This window comes from Oncorhynchus mykiss, chromosome 1, assembly GCF_013265735.2.
Source record: "Oncorhynchus mykiss isolate Arlee chromosome 1, USDA_OmykA_1.1, whole genome shotgun sequence".
Lineage (NCBI taxonomy): Eukaryota > Metazoa > Chordata > Actinopteri > Salmoniformes > Salmonidae > Oncorhynchus > Oncorhynchus mykiss.
The window spans coordinates 78675255-78701114 of record NC_048565.1 but is presented as its reverse complement, the minus strand read 5'-3'; the positions used below and the strand labels follow the sequence as shown (position 1 = coordinate 78701114).

The 25860-nt window shown below is 45.7% G+C and overlaps 1 protein-coding gene across 2 annotated transcripts in view; it reads left to right on the top strand.

The window, feature by feature from the left end:
- LOC110532724 (attractin-like protein 1) overlaps positions 1-25860 on the top strand; it is a 323112-nt gene that overhangs the window by 258281 nt on the left and 38971 nt on the right. For both annotated transcript variants that reach the window (XM_036986147.1, XM_036986138.1), the window contains one exon: positions 6053-6166. In XM_036986147.1, coding sequence (XP_036842042.1) covers positions 6053-6166 — 114 coding nt within the window. The remainder of the gene's footprint in view (positions 1-6052; positions 6167-25860) is intronic.

Here is a 25860-nt window from a genome sequence, read left to right as displayed (position 1 = left end):
CTCGGGGATTCGATCCAGCAACCCTTTGTTTACTGGTCCAATCTGCCGCCCCAAATGCTTGATAGTTTTGATAGTTTTACTGGGAGGCTTATCAGAAGTAGACATGACTGATATGTATGTTTGAGTTGATAGTGCGGTGTGAGCTGCACACAGCAGACTTACTACTAGGGCACACCACCTCAGTGCTAACAGTATAACTCTGGGTCATAGACACATGATTACTGTATACAATAGCTATCGGATCGACAGAGGCATTCGGGGGACATAAATTAGATTACTTTCATTATGACTTGCGATGCTCCTGGGTCAATGTACAATTCAAGGAAAGCCAATATATTGTGATAATGTATTGGGCCTATAGCTTACTGCACAAACCTCATTGCTACAGAACTATTTTTAATAGGTTATTGTTGCGTAGGCTTACGTTTTTTAATTCATGTAAAAAAAAATCTGAGCAGAAGATCTCTCCTTGCATTTTGACTGAGAGTGATCTTGACTCAGAAAAGGTTGGTGACCACTGATCTAATTGATCTACAAGAAAATAACTTTAAATCCTTACCGTAACTCTTTTTATAGATTCTACCAACAAAAGGGTTGATGATCTTGTTCGGGATGTAATGGATTTTGAACACAGTATGGATTTTACACAGTCAGAGGTGGATGTGCTAAAGGACACGAATGTCACCAGCCTGGCTGCATTCATATTCCTCTTAGATGATTTTGCTAAATTCCAAACAACACTAGACAAACTCTTTTCCAAAGGAAATTACCTGGGAAATGAATCCAGGCGAAACAACATTTTATCAATTTGAATCAAAGACGTTAAAACTGAAACTTGCCATTACACAGAAATCAAGGCAAGGATACTCCTGGCAGATCTCCCTAAACTGGACCCCGAAGTTTATTGAGATGGAGATGGCGCACAGGAATGGCATGATGGACGGCCATCATCTATACTGGGGAGACTGCCCAGGTACAAAGACAAGGAGGAGATTCTCAAGAGAGCCAAGTGCCTGAGGGTAACTAAGTTCTTCATCAATCCAGACTTCTCTGAAAAGGTACGCCTCAAAAGGAACTGCTGCCATTGAAGAACGAAGGAGAGGCAACACATACCTGAAGTACGACCAGCTGGTTGTTAACCCCACCCCCCTCATAGGCCTATGGCAGGTGACTTGGCTGTAGTTCTCTGGTCTATCACATGGATTAATTTGATTTAACACACACCTACATATTTATTGAACGTTGTTTTCGGTCATGTGTTTCACCTAAGCACATGACCAAAAACACACATTGCTCTAAATGTCATGAACCTCTGAAGCCATTGTCAAGGTGCATTCCTTCAGAAGTGCACCCCTATTGATGAGACTGACACAAATGTATGGTTGTATCGGACATGAGGCATGCATTTCTATGTTTCCCTCCACTCTCTAGTTGATTCCCACTGTGTTTCTATCTCTCTTATGTGGACAGGATGTCAATCCTGATAACCTGCTCTTTAATCCATTTGATATTAACAAAGCTGACGATATATAGACCCAGTTTATTTGGAACACCCATTTACCACCGGGTTTAACCCCGTTTGCCGCCAGAACAGCCTGAATTCTTTGTGGCATGAATACGTTGCTCAATTGGTATCAAGGGACCTAACGTGTGCAGGAAAACATTCCCCACACCATTTCACCAGCCTGTACCGTTGACACCAGACAGAATGGGGCCATGGACTCATGCTGCTTTCTCCAAATCCTGACTCTGCCATCAGCATGATGCAACAGGAACCGGTATTTTTTGGATCAGGCAATGTTTTTTCAAACCTAAGTTGTCCAGAGTTGGTGATTGCATGCTCACTGGAGCTGCTTCTTCTTGTTTTTAGCTGATAGGAGTTGAACCCAGTGCGGTCGTCTGCTGCAATAGCCCATCTGTGACAAGGACCAACAAGTTGTGCATTCTGAGATGCCGTTCTGCACGTTATTTGCCTGTTTTTGGCCTGCCTGTTAGCTTGCACAATTCTTGCCATTCTCCTTGGACCTCTCATCAATGAGCTGTTTTCGCCCACAGGGCTGCCGCTGACTGGATGTTTTTTGTTTGTCGCACCATTCTCAGTAAACCCTAGACACTGTCCTGTGTGAAAAGCCCAGGAGGCCGGCCGTTTCTGAGATACTGGAACCTGCGCGCCTGGCACCGACAATCACATTCTGCCTGCGTTATATAGCAATCCACAGCCACGTGAATCACTGTCTGTAGGAGCGATCCACTGAGTGTATGTTGATCCAGATTTAACTTTCGTGAAATTTACCAGAGATTAGTCTATCATGTGACTATTAGAATGTTAGACTACTATAGATGTTGTTAAAATGTTTATCTTATTCCAAGACAAGCTTATTCTCGACCTTTCATTTGAACGTTTGCACTCTTCCTAAAAACATGAATTGCCATTTCAGAAACATGGTTAACTGAATTGACAACAATGTCTCCTTATAATGTTGTTCACCACCGTAGAACATCAAAAGTGGGGGAGGTGTCCGTTTTTGTTCACTAAAGTCTTCAATTATTTTCAAGTGAGTACCTCACACTTACATCTGATGTTGAATTGCTTTCCATGGAAGATCCCGCCTGTTAATTAATCATTTAGTGGTAAAACAGTGGTAATTGGATGTGTCTATCGGACATTGGTAGTTGTATTGATGTCCTTGCATCAACCTTGGATTTTATTTATAATGAGATAAAGTGTGTTTTCTATTGGGTGATAACATTAATTGATAAAAAAAATGACAACCACTCACTACATCCGACTTTTTAAATACTTTCTAGCTATCTGTATCCCCTAATCTACAAGCCCACAAGCGTGACCAGTTCCTCTGCCATCCTTATTGATAATATTTGTACACTAAAACAGGTATACTTTATACTGACATTTCTGACCACTTTCCAATATTCCACTTCTCGTTGGCAGCTGGAAATGAACAGGTGGGAATGGATAGTAACATTAAATGTAGAATATTTAAAGTAATTCTGAGTGCTTTTAAGATGTTGGTTGATGATATTTAATTGGAAACATTTTATAATCATCTCGATGTGGAGTCTGCTTACCAGACTTTTCTCCTTCAATTCTGTATTTTACCATTGCTTCCCATTAGTCAGACCTACGTAGTATGAGAACACCAGATGGGTTCTGGAAACCTTGGTTTATAACTGGTCTAAAACAAATCCTCAGTAAAAAAATATTTTTTAGAAAATGTTTTTTTTTTTTGTGTTTTTTTTACAAATTACACCCCCCTGAATTCTGCCAATTACAAAAATTATAACAACACATTTAACCGTCTACATTAATAATTTAAACAATATAAAGTCAACTTGGAAAGTCATCATCTGTTGAATAAGAAAAAATATTCTACAGCTATCCCATCTCAATCTACAATTGAATGGAAATATGACCGATAGTGATCCTGATGTTATCTCATGTGAATTGAATAATGTTTTTGTGAATGTGGGTTCCTCTCTTTCAAAGAAAATCTGAAAAATGTATGGAAAGCCCTTGGATTACGTTAAGGGACATTCCTTTTTGCTTCCGTTTGATCCACCTGATATACTGTTTAAGGGGTGATGGAGGTCATTGGTAACTTAAAGATTTCAGCAGCAAATCATGAGATTTGTGCCTCTTTTGTGAAACGGGTGTCGTCCTCGATTATTGAGCCTCTAACGTATATCTTCACCAAATCAATGAAAACTGGTATTATTCCAAAATATTTTTTAAAATGTCAACGTTTTCACCCTCTAAATCTGGGGATCCAAGATCTTTTACAAATTATCTCCCAATATCTGTACTACCATGTTTTTCTAAAATCCTAGAGAAACTGGTGTATAAAAGAATGTTTAAACATTTAAAACCAACACTGTATTCTATATGCGTACCAATATGTTTTTTGTAAAAACTACTCCACAGATATGGCAGATATTACAACTTGTGGATGAAATCTTTACATCCCTGAACAACAATGAATACGCTCTTAGTATCTTTCTAGATTTATCCAAAGTGTTCTACACAGTTGATCATTAAATATGATTTGCTAAATTGGTTTTCATGATTATACATATAAATGGCTATATAATGATGTTTATGATAGAGAACAATTTGTATATGCAAATGGCTGTGCATCTACCAGAGCCATGATATCCTGTGGCGTTCCACAGGGTTCGATCTTTGGACCTTTGTTATTCCTAATCTATATCAATGACCTAGCTGCTGTGTCTTCTACAGTGATGATACGACTTGATTTTATCAGACAAGAATTTCGATTCACAAATCAATGAAACCAACTCAGGCATGGTCAAGTTTTCTGAATGGTTTCAGATAAACAAATTATCTTTAAATGTTAAAAAAAAATCCAACTTCATTGTATTCATTGGTAAGAATTCAAAATATTGCCAAAATAATAAGAGCCAGAATCTCAATTCGTGAGATTGAAATGAAGCAGACTTCAGTCACTAGATGTTCTCGTTGATGAAAAGTTGTCCAGGAAAGATCATGTTCACTTTGTCTGCAACAAAGTGGTGAAGTCTGTTTTGTTCATTAGGCTTGCTTCTTAACACTATACTACAGCTTAATTTACCCAATCTCACTAACTGCAATTTTGACTGGGCCAGTATATGCTTCCTACCTACACAAGTTACTCATTACACAGAAGACATTTGCAAGACTAGCCACCACCTCTAACTACTTGGCTTCATCTGCCCCTCTGTTTAAGAAACTCAATATGTTGTCTGTCTACAAATACACATACCTCCCAGACAGCCTACCTAAACCCTTCAATGGATTCTTTCAGGTTAATTCCCAAATCCATTCATACAATGCAAGACACAGCGATAACCTTCACCCTCCCCACTACCACACCTCACATAGTCAATTCTCTAGTCTAGAGGACGGAACCTCTATCTTCACATTGCCAAAACATCGTCATCCCTCAGTAAGTTTAAGCGTAGACTAGGGTTCAGCCTGAAATTACCCGGTAGTCTCCTCCATGTAGCCTAACTCTCTCACACACACATAATCAAACATGTTTTTTCTTATATACTGATTGTATCATGTACGTTTATAATTAGTATGCTCTGTTTAACTGATTGAACAAACCTTTTTTGAACTATATTTGTATATAGTAGTGGTTATAGTGGTTTTCATTTCCCTTTTGGGTTTCCAACCTCTCATAGTTTTTTTTCATCTGTACTGTTTTGTCTTTCACTTGTTTTGTTTGGTGCGAATAATTAATAATAATTAATAATTAATTAATAATTTTTTGTGGTGGGGGGTTGTTTACGTTTGGAAAGAAATCACACCCCTTGTGTGTACTGCCGGTAATTCCGTATACCCTGGGGGTACAGGAACGGTATAAAAAAATCTGCATACCGCCCAACCCCAATAGCCTATTACCACTGTCCAATATGGTATGTCTCAAGCAAGACTTTCTACTGAAGCTCAATGAGGAACACATTGACGATGTAAGCCTAACGTTATGCATAACTGCTCTGATTTGCATAGAACAGGTGCTTACCCCCAAGCTAAAACAAGAACACTAGAAACAAAAGCCCAATAACTAACTAACTTTATTGAAGCGGAAAAAGCTTGGGAAAGTGAATACGTTTTTCTGTGTGGGTGTACGTCCGTGTTTTACGTGTCTGTCTTTGTGTGTCTTTGTGTGTATCTTTGTGTGTGTGCATGAGTGTGTGGGTGTACAGTCATACACATGAGAGAGAGAGGTTTGTGTACCAGCTCTTATCTGTACTGTGTGTCTGTGTGGTCCCTATCCAGCCAGGCCCTGCCTGTCGACACTATTGTTCCCACCCTGTCTCCGTTTGTGTTTGTTTTCTTCGGGGTGTTTGGAGCACACGCCGATAAAGAGCCGCTCAGCGTCTGACTCAGAGGCTTTGTTCATCTGCCACTTCCTCATTATTAAGTTTTCCTCCCTCCTCTCTTCCCCTCTGCCTCTTTCTCCCCCACCCCTCCTACTGTTTGTCTCTTCTGCGCCCTTCTCTCTCCCTCACTCCTTATTCCCGTCTACAGCAGCTCATGCGGGAGCGACAGCAGATGGCCAGCCGTCCCTTTGCCTCGATTGCTGTGGCGCTGGATGTAGGTGTCGACCAGGAACAGGAAGAGCTGCTGCAGGGCCTGGTGGAGGTGTGTACCTTAAATGCAGTTCATTTGCATATTGTTTTCCATGGCGATGGTGACACCCTGGAATCCAGGCTTGATACCGAGATCGCCCACAGCATTCAATGTTGTGTGTAGACATTGCAGCGTGGGTGTGAAAAAGCAGGTATTTTTCACGACTTGAAATGCAAAACATATGTGGCCAACTCAAACAAGTACTGAAGGCATTGTTGGAAATCACACAACAAAGAATATGTCCAGAGTTTAGCGTGGCCTTACCAGTAAAGGCTGGTTTGTTAGGAAATTTGGACATTCTGAAAAGCAATTCCTTGTCTTGCTGTATTCCCTATTGGTCCATGGGTTAGGCCTTCTCACAGGCTCCTTTCCAGCACAGTTCCAGCAGCTACAGTGGATGTATAGCCAGGCCAACGCAGTACAGCTTGGCTTATCTTGGCTCGGCTAGTGTCAGTAGTATGAAAAGGGTATTACTAGTTTTCCTCCAATATATGACTTTCTGAATTGTGTTTACTATCTCCATATATGGGTATTGGGTATGATCTGATAATCTACCTCTGAAAATCCCTAGTGGTTGTGTGTGTTCTCCAGGTCTCTGTTTCATAAAATATTTACTGGCTCCACCACAAATCTCTAACAGTTGCTGCCTGCCGGCCAGTCCACATCTGGCTTTAGTGAAATTGATAGTGAGTTTCGGGAGAGAACTTATGCTCTGAATGCATAATTTCTGTTATTAATATAGTAGAAGCTGGTTAGCGTTTTTTGACATGAATCTTGTTTTGGAGTCAGCTCTGCAGAGTGGTTACTAGCTGGCACAGCCAAGTCATAAAATTTGATTTTAAGCCTAACCTTAAGCCTAACCTTAAGCCTAACCTTAAGCCTAACCTTAACCACACTGCTTTTTTTTTTTACCCCCTTTTTTCTCCCCAATTTCGTGGTATCCAATTGTTAGTAATTACTATCTTGTCTCATCGCTGCAACTCCCGTACGGGGCTCGGGAGAGACGAAGGTCGAAAGCCATGCGTCCTCCGAAACACGCTTCTTAACACAGCGCTCCTCCAACCCGGAAGCCAGCTGCACCAATGTGTGGTGCGCGATGAGACAAGGATATCCCTACCGGCCAAGCCCTCCCTAAACCGGACGACGCTAGGCCAATTGTGCGTCGCCCCACGGACCTCCCGGTCACGTCTGGCTCTGGCTGCGACAGAGCGCGAACCTAGAGTCTCTGGTGGCACAGCTAGCGCTGCTATGCAGTGTCCTAGATCACTGTGCCACCCGGGAGGCCCTCTTAACCACACTGCTAACCCTAACCTCAAATTAAGACCAAAATCATGAATTTTTACAATATAGACAATTTTGACTTTGCAGCTGGCCCATCTAGCGGAAATCGCTCAATTCTTCCTCCAGGAATAGACTCACCCCAATAGTAGATGGTGCTATTATACTGCATGGGCACATACCCTATGTTAGCAGTAACCCCTTAGATTAGTGATTTTCCCCCCAGGTAACGCTACTGTGTTTATCGTCATCTAACTCAGAATAGATTTTCTTGTTATTTTCATGTTTCTCCCATTTTGAGCTCCTGAAGGTGAGAAACAATGAAATGGAACGGTATCTTTACATAAAGGTTAATTAAGTAACATCTGGTGTTGCTCCACATGGACTATTTAGCATAATTGTATATTAAATAATACAATTGTTTCAACTGTCATACTTGCTGATGAATGAGTGTATTCATCATAGGATTTCATTCCTAATTTGGACAGTTATTGTGTAACAGCAAGTTCTGGACCTGTGTTTTTATGTACAGGTGTATTTTGGCCAAATCCATTAGGAAAAGGTGTGCAGGAGGGAGTTTCAAAGGTTTAATCCGCATTTTGATAAGCTTATTACATTTGAATTGTATGGAAAGTGGTGGAATTTGATTAAATTCCCCAAAAATAGAGACCGGGCTGCAGGAAGGGCACACACACTAAATGAAGAATGATTGGAATGGTTAGTGTAATTTATCTAAAGCAGTGTTACATTTCTGTTTAATGGACATAGCATGAGGAGGTTGGCCCATTTTGCCTTACCTGTCATCTGAACAGATGGATAACGCAGTGACTTAAAGCCCTTTCTCAATGGAGCAGTTAGCTAACGTGTGCTAAGTGGAGATGACGTTTTTAACCCAGCTTCTAGGTAACTGCTAAACTGTATTTCACTCTCAAGGATCCTCAAAAACTCTTCTGAGGTGAGTAATGTCTCACACAACTCTTGTGAGACGGTGTGTTTCGTGGATTCCATCCCACACCCAGCCCCTCGTAGAGAGTTGGTTGGAGGTGAATTATTGTCTTTGGAACAAGCGAGATGAACTTAAGTCATTCTGATGTTCTCTTCAAACACAACGTTTTAAAGACATTCTCTTTTATGAGAATCTTCAAAAAAACAGCTGCAATTATTGACATCTGGTAAAAGTCAGGCAAACAAGTGACAGTCTGTTATTTACCCAGAGAAATATAACATTTCATTACAAAACCTGCATCTGGATAAGATCAGCAAGACGAAGGTCATTGGAGGCACATATTGCTAGCAGATGTAAGATAATCTTGATTTATTAGTTTAAAATCAGATGAGCTTTCAATGAAAACCGCACAAACATAAGTTATTGTCATCAGAGTGGTTGATGGAAGACAAGCTATCCAAAGTACACACTATGAAAGAGTAGGGTTAGGTTATATGGCATGTCATTAAAAAAGCAAATCAAACGTCTTGTGTGGGTATTTTGCCTTGGCCTATAGTATGTCTATAGTAATCTATCAGGCAGATGTTAACAGTTTATGGTTATGACATGATGATTCCAATATTGTTTGTTTCAATTAAAAGTAGGGAACTTTCCAGACCATGAGTGACCTTGTTGGACTACATGTAATGAGGACATGAATAATGGGGCATTATGGTATAGCTGACCCTGTTTAGGATTTTAGACTAATCTGACAGAGTTGACTAAATCTCTGGACACATCTTTCAGGAATCACAGTTTTGAGAGAAATATTATTTAAAGTCACAGAGGGTTATCTCAAGTTAATATCCTTTACTACAGGTTTTAAGGATTTTAAAAACCTTTTTGGAGATTTTGGAGTTGGGATCCTTTGCTCCGGACAAGGGCATTTCCAGGCATAGAGCCGACATGGAAATTAATAATATTTAAAGGATTAAAAGAATTCCCAAAACCAATATTTGCCACAGAAAATTCTGCTAAATGTACATTTTAAGCTCAAATAATGCAACAATACATTTTTTCGAACAATCAAAATAGTTTCCCTGCCAGACATTCTCCGACTTTCAAGAATCCCTGAGCTAAGTTCCTGCTATTCTACACATTTGGCCATGAGGCTGAGAGAAAATGTTGCTGTTTTAAAGCTAATTTCATGGGGTTGGGAGCCTCCTAAGCTCGTGACCCCTTACAGGTGTGTGTGTGAGCCTAAGGCCAAACGGGAGTGAAATAGGTCCTGGGCTCCAGTCATTTGTCCCCTACCCTCCCCTGCCGTTGATAAAGGATGTCTGGAGCTGTTATTCATCAGTGACCTGAGGGCTCTCTGTAAAACAGGCCTGTTAGAAGCACACCACACAACCTGAGTCGAGTTGAACGACACAATGTAAGGGCAAAATACCCCAATCTTGAGTCTATAATAACCATAGAGTGAACTACCCGCCTAGAAGGTAAATCACACACCAGTTCCCCCTCCTCCTCTCTTGTTTTATACTGTGGCTCAAAATAACCAGGCCACAGTATAAAACAAGAGGTAACTCATCAGCATCAATCACATCTATACAACATCCGCGTAACGTCGTAAAGCCGATGAGCCGACAGCAACGAGCATCTGTAAGACTCCCGGATGCACCTCTCCTTCCGTCCCAGAGTGATATATGGCGCTGGGTGTCATAATGCTATTTAAGGGGGAGAAATTAATCAATTTCATATCTAAGGTTTTAATGCGCTGTATTTATTTTCCAATCTGGGGGATTTCATACGCTGGGGGGAGCAGTGAGGAGATAAAGAATATTTATAATACCTGGGAGGAAAAGGCTGTGTGGTTTATCAGCACTCACAAAGCCTTTCATCAGAGAGGGAGCAGGGGAGACTGAACACAGATCAGCACTCACAAAGCCTTTCATCAGAGAGGGAGCAGGGGAGACTGAACACAGATCAGCACTCACAAAGCCTTTCATCAGAGAGGGAGCAGGGGAGACTGAACACAGATCAGCACTCACAAAGCCTTTCATCAGAGAGGGAGCAGGGGAGACTGAACACAGATCAGCACTCACAAAGCCTTTCATCAGAGAGGGAGCAGGGGAGACTGAACACAGATCAGCACTCACAAAGCCTTTCATCAGAGAGGGAGCAGGGGAGACTGAACACAGATCAGCACTCACAAAGCCTTTCATCAGAGAGGGAGCAGGGGAGACTGAACACAGATCAGCACCCACAAAGCCTTTCATCAGAGAGGGAGCAGGGGAGACTGAACACAGATCAGCACTCACAAAGCCTTTCATCAGAGAGGGAGCAGGGGAGACTGAACACAGATCAGCACTCACAAAGCCTTTCATCAGAGAGGGAGCAGGGGAGACTGAACACAGATCAGCACTCACAAAGCCTTTCATCAGAGAGGGAGCAGGGGAGACTGAACACAGATCAGCACTCACAAAGCCTTTCATCAGAGAGGGAGCAGGGGAGACTGAACACAGATCAGCACTCACAAAGCCTTTCATCAGAGAGGGAGCAGGGGAGACTGAACACAGATCAGCACTCACAAAGCCTTTCATCAGAGAGGGAGCAGGGGAGACTGAACACAGATCAGCACCCACAAAGCCTTTCATCAGAGAGGGAGCAGGGGAGACTGAACACAGATCAGCACTCACAAAGCCTTTCATCAGAGAGGGAGCAGGGGAGACTGAACACAGATCAGCACCCACAAAGCCTTTCATCAGAGAGGGAGCAGGGGAGACTGAACACAGATCAGCACTCACAAAGCCTTTCATCAGAGAGGGAGCAGGGGAGACTGAACACAGATCAGCACTCACAAAGCCTTTCATCAGAGAGGGAGCAGGGGAGACTGAACACAGATCAGCACTCACAAAGCCTTTCATCAGAGAGGGAGCAGGGGAGACTGAACACAGATCAGCACTCACAAAGCCTTTCATCAGAGAGGGAGCAGGGGAGACTGAACACAGATCAGCACTCACAAAGCCTTTCATCAGAGAGGGAGCAGGGGAGACTGAACACAGATCAGCACTCACAAAGCCTTTCATCAGAGAGGGAGCAGGGGAGACTGAACACAGATCAGCACTCACAAAGCCTTTCATCAGAGAGGGAGCAGGGGAGACTGAACACAGATCAGCACTCACAAAGCCTTTCATCAGAGAGGGAGCAGGGGAGACTGAACACAGATCAGCACTCACAAAGCCTTTCATCAGAGAGGGAGCAGGGGAGACTGAACACAGATCAGCACTCACAAAGCCTTTCATCAGAGAGGGAGCAGGGGAGACTGAACACAGATCAGCACTCACAAAGCCTTTCATCAGAGAGGGAGCAGGGGAGACTGAACACAGATCAGCACTCACAAAGCCTTTCATCAGAGAGGGAGCAGGGGAGACTGAACACAGATCAGCACTCACAAAGCCTTTCATCAGAGAGGGAGCAGGGGAGACTGAACACAGATCAGCACTCACAAAGCCTTTCATCAGAGAGGGAGCAGGGTAGACTGAACACAGATCAGCACTCACAAAGCCTTTCATCAGAGAGGGAGCAGGGTAGACTGAACACAGATCAGCACCCACAAAGCCTTTCATCAGAGAGGGAGCAGGGGAGACTGAACACAGATCAGCACTCACAAAGCCTTTCATCAGAGAGGGAGCAGGGGAGACTGAACACAGATCAGCACTCACAAAGCCTTTCATCAGAGAGGGAGCAGGGGAGACTGAACACAGATCAGCACCCACAAAGCCTTTCATCAGAGAGGGAGCAGGGGAGACTGAACACAGATCAGCACTCACAAAGCCTTTCATCAGAGAGGGAGCAGGGGAGACTGAACACAGATCAGCACTCACAAAGCCTTTCATCAGAGAGGGAGCAGGGGAGACTGAACACAGATCAGCACTCACAAAGCCTTTCATCAGAGAGGGAGCAGGGGAGACTGAACACAGATCAGCACTCACAAAGCCTTTCATCAGAGAGGGAGCAGGGGAGACTGAACACAGATCAGCACTCACAAAGCCTTTCATCAGAGAGGGAGCAGGGGAGACTGAACACAGATCAGCACTCACAAAGCCTTTCATCAGAGAGGGAGCAGGGGAGACTGAACACAGATCAGCACCCACAAAGCCTTTCATCAGAGAGGGAGCAGGGGAGACTGAACACAGATCAGCACTCACAAAGCCTTTCATCAGAGAGGGAGCAGGGAAGACTGAACACAGATCAGCACTCACAAAGCCTTTCATCAGAGAGGGAGCAGGGGAGACTGAACACAGATCAGCACTCACAAAGCCTTTCATCAGAGAGGGAGCAGGGGAGACTGAACACAGATCAGCACTCACAAAGCCTTTCATCAGAGAGGGAGCAGGGGAGACTGAACACAGATCAGCACTCACAAAGCCTTTCATCAGAGAGGGAGCAGGGGAGACTGAACACAGATCAGCACTCACAAAGCCTTTCATCAGAGAGGGAGCAGGGGAGACTGAACACAGATCAGCACTCACAAAGCCTTTCATCAGAGAGGGAGCAGGGGAGACTGAACACAGATCAGCACTCACAAAGCCTTTCATCAGAGAGGGAGCAGGGGAGACTGAACACAGATCAGCACTCACAAAGCCTTTCATCAGAGAGGGAGCAGGGGAGACTGAACACAGATCAGCACTCACAAAGCCTTTCATCAGAGAGGGAGCAGGGGAGACTGAACACAGATCAGCACCCACAAAGCCTTTCATCAGAGAGGGAGCAGGGGAGACTGAACACAGATCAGCACTCACAAAGCCTTTCATCAGAGAGGGAGCAGGGGAGACTGAACACAGATCAGCACCCACAAAGCCTTTCATCAGAGAGGGAGCAGGGGAGACTGAACACAGATCAGCACCCACAAAGCCTTTCATCAGAGAGGGAGCAGGGGAGACTGAACACAGATCAGCACTCACAAAGCCTTTCATCAGAGAGGGAGCAGGGGAGACTGAACACAGATCAGCACTCACAAAGCCTTTCATCAGAGAGGGAGCAGGGGAGACTGAACACAGATCAGCACCCACAAAGCCTTTCATCAGAGAGGGAGCAGGGGAGACTGAACACAGATCAGCACTCACAAAGCCTTTCATCAGAGAGGGAGCAGGGAAGACTGAACACAGATCAGCACTCACAAAGCCTTTCATCAGAGAGGGAGCAGGGGAGACTGAACACAGATCAGCACTCACAAAGCCTTTCATCAGAGAGGGAGCAGGGGAGACTGAACACAGATCAGCACTCACAAAGCCTTTCATCAGAGAGGGAGCAGGGGAGACTGAACACAGATCAGCACTCACAAAGCCTTTCATCAGAGAGGGAGCAGGGGAGACTGAACACAGATCAGCACTCACAAAGCCTTTCATCAGAGAGGGAGCAGGGGAGACTGAACACAGATCAGCACTCACAAAGCCTTTCATCAGAGAGGGAGCAGGGGAGACTGAACACAGATCAGCACTCACAAAGCCTTTCATCAGAGAGGGAGCAGGGGAGACTGAACACAGATCAGCACTCACAAAGCCTTTCATCAGAGAGGGAGCAGGGGAGACTGAACACAGATCAGCACCCACAAAGCCTTTCATCAGAGAGGGAGCAGGGGAGACTGAACACAGATCAGCACTCACAAAGCCTTTCATCAGAGAGGGAGCAGGGGAGACTGAACACAGATCAGCACCCACAAAGCCTTTCATCAGAGAGGGAGCAGGGGAGACTGAACACAGATCAGCACCCACAAAGCCTTTCATCAGAGAGGGAGCAGGGGAGACTGAACACAGATCAGCACTCACAAAGCCTTTCATCAGAGAGGGAGCAGGGGAGACTGAACACAGATCAGCACTCACAAAGCCTTTCATCAGAGAGGGAGCAGGGGAGACTGAACACAGATCAGCACTCACAAAGCCTTTCATCAGAGAGGGAGCAGGGGAGACTGAACACAGATCAGCACTCACAAAGCCTTTCATCAGAGAGGGAGCAGGGGAGACTGAACACAGATCAGCACTCACAAAGCCTTTCATCAGAGAGGGAGCAGGGGAGACTGAACACAGATCAGCACCCACAAAGCCTTTCATCAAAGAGGGAGCAGGGGAGACTGAACACAGATCAGCACCCACAAAACCTTTCATCAAAGAGGGAGCAGGGGAGACTGAACACAGATCAGCACCCACAAAACCTTTCATCAAAGAGGGAGCAGGGGAGACTGAACACAGATCAGCACGCACAAAGCCTTTCATCAGAGAGGGAGCAGGGGAGAGTGAACCCAGATCAGCACCCACAAAGCCTTTCATCAGAGAGGGAGCAGGGGAGACTGAACACAGATCAGCACTCACAAAGCCTTTCATCAGAGAGGGAGCAGGGGAGACTGAACACAGATCAGCACCCACAAAGCCTTTCATCAGAGAGGGAGCAGGGGAGAGTGAACCCAGATCAGCACCCACAAAGCCTTTCATCAGAGAGGGAGCAGGGGAGACTGAACACAGATCAGCACTCACAAAGCCTTTCATCAAATAGGGAGCAGGGGAGAGAGAACACAGATCAGCACCCACAAAGCCTTTCATCAGAGAGGGAGCAGGGGAGACTGAACACAGATCAGCATCCACAAAGCCTTTCAGCAAAGAGGGAGCAGGGGAGACTGAACACAGATGAAATAAACCTGCATCTTCAGCAACACATGTAGAAATACATGACAACACACACAAACACATGCAAACACACACCTTCCATCATTGTCAATTATTAATTGGACATAGGTTCACTTTGCAGTAACCTGTGCCTCTGTTCTCAACCAAGTTTAAAGTTTAGAAAGGAAGACAAAAGCTTGAGTCTTAGCACATGTTGCAGTGTTATTAACTCTCACCCTTTGTCAATAGCAGCTCGGTCAGAACAAACACATTCCTCCTAATGTTCTATTTGCGTTGAACAGAAAGCCTGGACTATTACAATGGTGGCCCAAGAATATTTCAGTGCTATGATGGAGTCACCTGCTGATTCAGCTGGGTAAACTGACTCTCTTTCCCATTTGTCCATAACTATCAATCTCAGCTGAGCAAACACTGTTTACTGGTGGGAAATGGGGAAAATTCTGCAGTGATCTTCCTGGATGGTATTCTGCTTTCCATGAGTGTAGAAACCTGTCTTACTACTCTGTTTCTCCGTCCCCGTAACAGTTTGTTTATTCTGGAAACAGCAGGTGGGAGCGTTTTTACTTGTTTGAGAAACAATGCTTGTCCCCAGCTAAACTTCTTTTTTTGTAAGCTCCTCTGTTGAGCTTCTTCATTTGAAGGGCGAAATGCTGTGAGAACTAAAAATGTGGAGCTTGTTCTTGGCCGTTATGGACACAATCTTGTCTTTTTAAATATACCTGGTCACATCCTTGTGGATCCTTGTCTACCATCCAGTTTCACAAGGGCAAACACAGGCCTTCCATCTAACTGTGGTAAGCCTGCCATGTTGCGTTATGTTTTGTTTTGGGTCTGAATATCCAGCTATTTATTTCCCAGTCACGGTACTGCAATTCAAACTCTATAATTCCTCCCAGATCCACACACCATGAAGGGCTCGCATGAAACATCCATAAATAACTGCTTCAGTCTCCCCCTGAAGACCTGCACCCTGTTCACCCTGCTTTACAATCTCCTCTAAAGGTAACCTACAGGTCAGCCAGGGAGAGGCTTTGAGAGGATCAGTGGAGCCGACCCTCTGCCTTTCCTCACAGATCCCTCCCTCCATTCCTACCCTCCCTCCATTCCCTCCCTCCCTTCCTTCACTCCCTTCCTTCACTCCTCCTCCGGAGCGTAATGGTTTGCCTGTCTCCTCTCCGGCTGTCTCAGATTCAACTGACCTAGCAAATGGTCACATTAAGACTGAAACATTGGATACATAATTTTCATAGTGCTTTGCTTCGTGTTTGAGGCGAGAACAGGACAGAACATATCTGATTTACAACCAGTGCAGCGCAGGCCTGGGTTGGGTTCCAGATGTATGGGCTGGGTTCCAGATGTATGGGCTGGGTACCAGATGTATGGGTTGGGTTCCAGATGTATGGGCTGGGTACCAGAGGTATGGGCTGGGTACCAGAGGTATGGGCTGGGTACCAGAGGTATGGGCTGGGTACCAGAGGTATGGGCTAGGTAGCAGATGTATTGGCTGGGTAGCAGATGCAGAGGCTGGGTACCAGAGGCTGGGTACCAGATGTATGGGCTGCGTACCAAATGTATGGGCTGGGTACCAGAGGTATGCGCTGAGTACCAGAGGTATGCGCTGAGTACCAGAGGTATGCGCTGAGTACCAGAGGTATGCGCTGGGTACCAGAGGTATGGGCTGGGTACCAGATGTATGGGCTGGGTACCAGAGGTATGGGCTAGGTACCAGAGGTATGCGCTGACTACCAGAGGTATGCGCTGGGTACCAGAGGTATGGGCTGGGTACCAGAGGTATGGGCTGGGTACCAGAAGTATTGGCTGGGTAGCAGAGGCTGGGTACCAGTTGTATGGGCTGGGTATCAGATGTATGGGCTGGGTAGCAGAAGCGTGGGCTGGGTACTACTTCTATGGGCTGTGTTCCAGATGTATGGGCTGGGTACCAGATGTATGGGCTGAGTACCAGATGTATGGGTTGGGTACCAGAAGTATGGGCTGGGTACAATATGTATGGGCTGGGTACCAGATGTATGGGCTGGGTACCAGATGTATCGGCTTGGTAGCAGAGGCTGGGTACCAGATGTATCGGCTGGGTAGCAGAGGCTGGGTAGCAGATGTACGGGCTGGGTACCAGATGTATGGGCTGGGTACCAGAGGCTGGGTACCAGATGTATGGGCTGCGTACCAAAGGTATGCACTGAGTACCAGAGGTATGCGCTGGGTACCAGAGGTATGGGCTGGGTAGCAGAGGCTGAGTACCAGATGTACGGGCTGGGTACCAGAGGCTGGGTACAAAATGTATGGGCTGTGTACCAGATGTATGGGCTGGGTACCAGATGTATGCGCTGAGTACCAGAGGTATGCGCTGGGTACCAGAGGTATGCGCTGGGTACCAGAGGTATGCGTTGGGTACCAGAGGTATGCGTTGGGTACCAGAGGTATGCGCTGGGTACCAGAGGTATGCGCTGGGTACCAGGGGTATGCGCTGTGTACCAAGGGTATGCGCTGGGCACCAGATGTATGGGCTGAGTACCAGATGTATGGGCTAGGTACCAGAGGAATGGGCTGGGTACAATATGTATGGGTTGGGTACCAGATGTATGGGCTGGGTACCAGATGTATGGGCTGGGTACCATATGTTTGGGCTGGGTAGTAGATGTACGGGCTGGGTACCAGATGTATGGCCTGGGTACCAGAGGCTGGGTACCAGATGTCTGGGCTGCGTACCAGATGTATGCGCTGAGTACCAGAGGTATGCGCTGGGTTCCAGAGGTATGCGCTGGGTTCCAGAGGTATGCGCTGGGTTCCAGAGGTATGCGTTGGGTACCAGAGGTATGGGCTGGGTAGCAGAGGCTGAGTACCAGATGTACGGGCTGGGTACCAGAGGCTGGGTACAAAATGTATGGGCTGTGTACCAGATGTATGGGCTGGGTACAAAATGTATGGAATGTGTACCAGATGTATGGGCTGCGTACCAAATGTATGGGCTGGGTACCAGATGTATGCGCTGGGTACCAGAGGTATGCGCTGGGTACCAGAGGTATGCGCTGGGTACCAGAGGTATGCGCTGGGTACCAGAGGTATGCGCTGGGTACCAGAGGTATGCGCTGGGTACCAGAGGTATGGGCTGGGTACCAGAGGTATGGGCTGGGTACCAGAGGTATTGGCTGGGTAGCAGAGGCTGGGTACCAGTTGTATGGGCTGTTTACCAGTTGTATGGGCTTGGTATCAGATGTATGGGCTGGGTAGCAGAAGCGTGGGCTGGGTACTACTTCTATGGGCTGTGTTCCAGATGTATGGGCTGGGTACCAGATGTATGGGCTTGGTACAATATGTATGGGCTGGGTACCAGATGGATCGGCTGGGTAGCAGAGGCTGGGTACCAGATGTATCGGCTGGGTAGCAGAGGCTGGGTAGCAGATGTACGGGCTGGGTACCAGATGTATGGGCTGGGTACCAGAGGCTGGGTACCAGATGTATGGGCTGCGTACCAGATGTATGCGCTGGGTACCAGAGGTATGCGCTGGGTGCCAGAGGTATGGGCTGGGTAGCAGAGGCTGAGTACCAGATGTACGGGCTGGGTACCAGAGGCTGGGTACAAAATGTATGGGCTGTGTACCAGATGTATGGGCTGGGTACCAGAGGTATGCGTTGGGTACCAGAGGTATGCGTTGGGTACCAGAGGTATGCGTTGGGTACCAGAGGTATGCGTTGGGTACCAGAGGTTTCGGCTGGGTAGCAGAGGCTGGGTACCATATGTATGGGCTGGGTACAAGATGTATGGGCTGGGTACAAGATGTATGGGCTGTGTACCAGATGTATGGGCTGGGTAGCAGATGCTGGGTACCAGTTGTATGGGCTGGGTACCAGATGTATGGGCTGGGTACCAGATGTATGGGCTGGGTAGCAGAAGCTGGGTACCAGTTGGTTGGGCTGGGTACCAGTTGGATGGGCTGAGTACCAGATGTACGGGCTGGGTACCAGATGTATGGGCTGGGTACCAGACGTACAGGCTGGGTACCAGTTGTATGGTCTGGGTACCAGAGGCTGGGTAGCAGTTGTATGGGCTGGGTACCAAAGGCTGGGTACCAGATGTACTGATGATCCGTGATTATGGGATGTAAAGAGAGTGGTGAAACTGAAAATGTGGGCATTTTTGACAGTGTCTCATAGAACCGCCTATTAGCACGAGGACAAGTACAAGTCATTCTGCTGTTATTGACACTGTCTTTGTGATAGGAGGAAAATGGGCTATGTCATTGTTTAGTAGTGAGTCTGGGCAGGTTAACATTGACACTAGACACGGTAATGGTTTTCTGACGTCCCATTGCAGGATGCCTAGTATCACCGAACCCTAACCCACTGATTGCCAAAATTATTGCTGCATACTTTTCAGCCAACATTATTGCCAAACTGGTTATATGTGGGTGGCAGGTTGCCTAGCGGTTAAGAGCGTTGGGACAGTAACCGAAAGGTCGCTGGTTCGAATACCCTAGCCGACTTGGTAAATAATCTGTCTGTGCCCTTGAGCAAGTACCCTAATTGCTCCTGTAAGTTTCTCTGGATACGAGTATCTGCTAAATGTAACTGTGTGTGTCTGTGTATCTGTCAATGACACACGGTGCCATTTTATCCAGGGTAGGTCTGACATGTTCAACCATTGATGCATAATGAATCTGTTCTTGAAGAGACCTTCATCACCATTTTGCCTCTACAGTCATTACACGCAATCAGGCTACAGTGAACTTGCTGCTAGCAGATGGACCTCAATAGTCCTGTGGAGCAGAGGTTATCGTTTGATTGCATTAATCAGTCCATTAGCGTGCGCTAGCTGCTGTTGTGTCAACAGAGGTGGAACTTCTAGGTCTGTGTGTGCAGGTAGGGTTATGAGAGGTATGGAGGGTATAATGATGTCCAGGCAGGGTTATGACAGATATGGAGGGTATAACGATGTGCAGGCAGGGTTATGACAGATATGGAGGGTATAACGACGTGCAGGTAAGGTTATGACAGATATGGAGGGTATAACTACATGCAGGCAGGGTTATGACAGGTATGGAGGGTATAACGATGCGCAGGCAGGGTTATGACAGATATGGAGGGTATAACGACGTGCAGGCAGGGTTATGACAGATATGGAGGGTATAACGACGTGCAGGCAGGGTTATGACAGATATGGAGGGTATAACGATGTGCAGGCAGGGTTATGACAGGTATGGAGGGTATAACGATGTGCAGGCAGGGTTATGACAGATATGGAGGGTATAACAATGTGCAGGCAGGGTTATGACAGATATGGAGGGTATAACGACATGCAGGCAGGGTTATGACAGATATGGAGGGTATAACGATGTGCAAGCAGGGTTATGACAGATATGGAGGGTATAACTACATGCAGGCAGGGTTATGACATATGGAGAGTATAACTACATGCAGGCAGGGTTATGACAGATATGGAGGGTATAACGATGTGCAGGCAGGGTTATGACAGATATGGAGGGTATAACGACATGCAGGCAGGGTTATGACAGACATGGAGGGTATAACGACATGCAGGCAGGGTTATGACAGGTATGGAGAGTATAACGATGTGCAGGCAGGGTTATGACAGATATGAAGGGTATAACGATGTGCAGGCAGGGTTATGACAGATATGGAGGGTATAACGATGTGCAGGCAGGGTTATGACAGATATGGAGGGTATAATGATATGCAGGCAGGGTTATGACAGATATGGAGGGTATAACGATGTGCAGGCAGGGTTAATGCAGATATGGAGGGTATAACGATGTGCAGGCAGGGTTATGACAGATATGGAGGGTATAATGATGTGCAGGTAGGGTTATGACAGATATGGAGGGTATAACGATGTGCAGGCAGGGTTAATGCAGATATGGAGGGTATAACGATGTGCAGGCAGGGTTATGACAGATATGGAGGGTATAACGATGTGCAGGCAGGGTTATGACAGATATGGAGGGTATAACGATGTGCAGGCAGGGTTATGACAGATATGGAGGGTATAACGATGTGCAGGCAGGGTTATGACGATGTGCAGGCAGGGTTATGACAGATATGGAGGGTATAACGATGTGCAGGCAGGGTTATGACAGATATGGAGGGTATAACGACTTGCAGGCAGGGTTATGACAGATATGGAGGGTATAACGATGTGCAGGCAGGGTTATGACAGATATGGAGGGTATAACGATGTGCAGGCAGGGTTAATGCAGATATGGAGGGTATAACGACTTGCAGGCAGGGTTATGACAGATATGGAGGGTATAATGACGTGCAGGTAGGGTTATGACAGATATGGAGGGTATAACGATGTGCCGGCAGGGTTAATGCAGATATGGAGGGTATAACGATGTGCAGGCAGGGTTATGACAGATATGGAGGGTATAACGACATGCAGGCAGGGTTATGACAGATATGGAGGGTATAATGATGTGCAGGCAGGGTTATGACAGATATGGAGGGTATAACGACATGCAGGCAGGGTTATGACAGATATGGAGGGTATAACGATGTGCAGGCAAGGTTATGACAGATATGGAGGGTATAACGATGTGCAGGCAGGGTTATGACAGATATGGAGGGTATAATGATGTGCAGGCAGGGTTATGACAGATATGGAGGGTATAATGATGTGCAGGCAGGGTTATGACAGATATGGAGGGTATAACGACTTGCAGGCAGGGTTATGACAGGTATGGAGAGTATAACGATGTGCAGGCAGGGTTATGACAGATATGAAGGGTATAACGATGTGCAGGCAGGGTTATGACAGATATGGAGGGTATAACGATGTGCAGGCAGGGTTATGACAGATATGGAGGGTATAATGATATGCAGGCAGGGTTATGACAGATATGGAGGGTATAACGATGTGCAGGCAGGGTTAATGCAGATATGGAGGGTATAACGATGTGCAGGCAGGGTTATGACAGATATGGAGGGTATAATGATGTGCAGGTAGGGTTATGACAGATATGGAGGGTATAACGATGTGCAGGCAGGGTTAATGCAGATATGGAGGGTATAACGATGTGCAGGCAGGGTTATGACAGATATGGAGGGTATAACGATGTGCAGGCAGGGTTATGACAGATATGGAGGGTATAACGATGTGCAGGCAGGGTTATGACAGATATGGAGGGTATAACGATGTGCAGGCAGGGTTATGACGATGTGCAGGCAGGGTTATGACAGATATGGAGGGTATAACGATGTGCAGGCAGGGTTATGACAGATATGGAGGGTATAACGACTTGCAGGCAGGGTTATGACAGATATGGAGGGTATAACGATGTGCAGGCAGGGTTATGACAGATATGGAGGGTATAACGATGTGCAGGCAGGGTTAATGCAGATATGGAGGGTATAACGACTTGCAGGCAGGGTTATGACAGATATGGAGGGTATAATGACGTGCAGGTAGGGTTATGACAGATATGGAGGGTATAACGATGTGCCGGCAGGGTTAATGCAGATATGGAGGGTATAACGATGTGCAGGCAGGGTTATGACAGATATGGAGGGTATAACGACATGCAGGCAGGGTTATGACAGATATGGAGGGTATAATGATGTGCAGGCAGGGTTATGACAGATATGGAGGGTATAACGACATGCAGGCAGGGTTATGACAGATATGGAGGGTATAACGATGTGCAGGCAAGGTTATGACAGATATGGAGGGTATAACGATGTGCAGGCAGGGTTATGACAGATATGGAGGGTATAATGATGTGCAGGCAGGGTTATGACAGATATGGAGGGTATAATGATGTGCAGGCAGGGTTATGACAGATATGGAGGGTATAACGACTTGCAGGCAGGGTTATGACAGATATGGAGGGTATAACGACTTGCAGGCAGGGTTATGACAGATATGGAGGGTATAACGATGTGCAGGCAGGGTTATGACAGATATGGAGGGTATAACGATGCGCAGGCAGGGTTATGACAGATATGGAGGGTATAACGATGTGCAGGCAGGGTTATGACAGATATGGAGGGTATAACGATGCGCAGGCAGGGTTATGACAGATATGGAGGGTATAACTACATGCAGGCAGGGTTATGACCAATGTCCCGTCTAAGCTGCGCATGTGCGCTCGCTCGCAGTAGCCCCGAGTCTGCCGCGCATCTCCCCCTGGACTGCCGCACAGAAATATCAGCCCACAGAGAAAAGCACTCGACTTTGTGGAACAGTGGTCACCAACCGACTGGTTGTTCTCCAAGACATTCCTAGTCGATCGCCAAACATTTCTGTAAAAAGCCAATAAAGCCTTGTAAAAAAACGGTAAAGCCTTGTTTTGTTGCTGTTTTTTCATCTCGGGCAGTGCCTTAGACTGCTGCGCCGTTTGGGAGACCCTGAACAGTTTCCATTTTGAACCATTGCATGAGTCTGAAGGTACAAACTTCCCATCGGACCCAGAGAGCAAATCAAGTACACTATAGGTCTACCACTGGCCAACCTGATGGCTCAGATTACGGTGTCTGCAGTAATGTAGCAGACATAAAAGAAAGCTACAGCAAAGTGAAACATTTAAAACCATGACTAGAGAGACTGTCAACGAATACAGCAAAGAGCTGCTGTTTTTATGAGTGAATTCATGTTTAGGTTTTTACTCAGCACTGTCAACACTTTGTATTCAACACTTTTATAAGACATAAAATGCACATTCTTCCTATTTCCACTCAGCGCTACAACAAGCACTGCAGCAGTAATGAATGAGTAAGAAAGTGTATCTTTAGGCTTGTGTTGTTATTATTAGCAGCTTGGGTCTTTTTTAATATCGAGGAATATTTTACTTTCTCTGTTCATAGGAGTAACAACATGAATTTGTGTATGAGCCATCAGCTGGAAGACTGAGCGGAGGGATGTTGAGGCGGACCCTCAGTCTGCTGCTCTCTCCCTCCAATGAGACAGACCATCAGATGCAGACAGTCAGCCCAGTAAAATAAATGTTAAATGTATGCTCACTCAGCTGTGCTTCACAAGTAATACAACAATGTATCTATTACCTGTGTGATCATATAGCTTACCTCAAATTGTGTTCACCACGTTGACATTAGCAAAACGCCCTACACGCTGTCTGCCATGACCCGAACAACAATTCATTGTCAGGGCAATTCAAGGAAAGCCAATATGCAGTGATAATATATTGGTCCTATAGCCTGCTGCACAATCCTCATTGCTACATAACTATTTGTAATTGGTTAATGATGCATAGGCTTACGTTTTTTTAAGTCATGTTAAAAACTATCTGAGCGGAAGATCTCGGCTTGCATTTTGACTCAGAGAGTGATCTTGACTCAGAAAAGGTCGGTGACCACTGTTCTAGAGTTTTCCCTCACACTATCAACTTTTCCCATTACTGTGGCAGTTGTCATCAAATCAACGCAATATTAGCCACTTTCAATGCAACATCCCGAAACAAAACGAACTAGGAAAGAGATTTGGTTGTAGGCAGAACGCATCAGAGTAGGATTATATTGCATTGACACGCACTACTCAGACCGTACTGTACACAGACCTGTGCGGCATAAACAATCAGAGCTGCAGTAGGCCCATATGCAAATAGACCATTGCAATACAGTATATGCATCTGTGCCATTTACTTTGAACTGGACTGTGTTTACAGCATGAGCGGTGGTGAGTAGATGTGCTTGTTTTGAGATTAAAGCGAGAGTTGTGTGTAGCCATGTGTGCACATTTTGTTCATATCCTCTGCTAGTTAGTGAGTTATTAGCCCAGTTATAGATAATTTGTAGTCAGCAATAGGGGAGTGATTGCTTCCTACAAGAGCACAAAATGTGTACATTTCTAGGCATCTTTGAAAAGCGAGTCCGGTAAATAGCTTCTTTTTTTTTTGTTAATGGGGCAGTGTTGTATTTTGAGACAGGCTTGAATAAGCTAAGTAGCCAATATGCAGAGGGTAGCATACTTTGTCTGATTCTCTATAATAATGGTATAGGATTAATAATGCATTTTATTTTGTAAAGTGGTTTCTTGAATCAAACAGCACAACATCTTCAGTCACCTCCATGTCTGAAGGACAAGTGGATAAACAGGTTATTGTCTAGCCCTGCATGTTTTTTTCAAAAGTCTCATGGAATGTAGGCCTACATTGAACACCACACATCGGCTGCCACTGTAGGCTGAATGATAGAACAGCTATTTCCATGGGATGCATTTCCTCCATTGTTTTTGATGTTAGGCCACTCTGGTAGGTCTACATTATGATCAAATAGCCACAGTAACCGACTTGGCCACTGTTAGAACTGTAACTTAAAGTGGCTACAGCCTCAGTGTTGACAGTAAACTCGTGCTGGAAGTTGCACAGAATTTTCACAACGTTCAAGTTTGCGCTAAGCAGACCTGAAATTTGCTCAGTGCCGGAAAGGTTTTTTGAGGGAACACTGGCTATGACAGATACGGCGGGTATTACGACGAGTGACGTCGACTATTCTGGGCACTCAAGAAGAGCTGTAGACACGTGAAGTGGTGCTAGTGCGTCACTCATGTAACCTTGGAGACACAATGGGGGAGCTTTTGGTAATGCAGATGAGGTAGTGCTATTAGACCACGTTAGTTGAATATTCAGAGTAAAGGTCCCTTTTGACACTGGGGCTGCTTGTCATGCATTGAGCATGTTTCCTTTATCACTTGGTCTTTATTGTCCTCTGTTTGATTGAGTCCCCTTGGTCTTCATTAAATCCATACACTTTAGGCATGAAAGACTTTTGTCCTCACAATTGCCGGCATGAATAACACTTCACAGACGCGAACGCAATTCTCTCATTTGTGA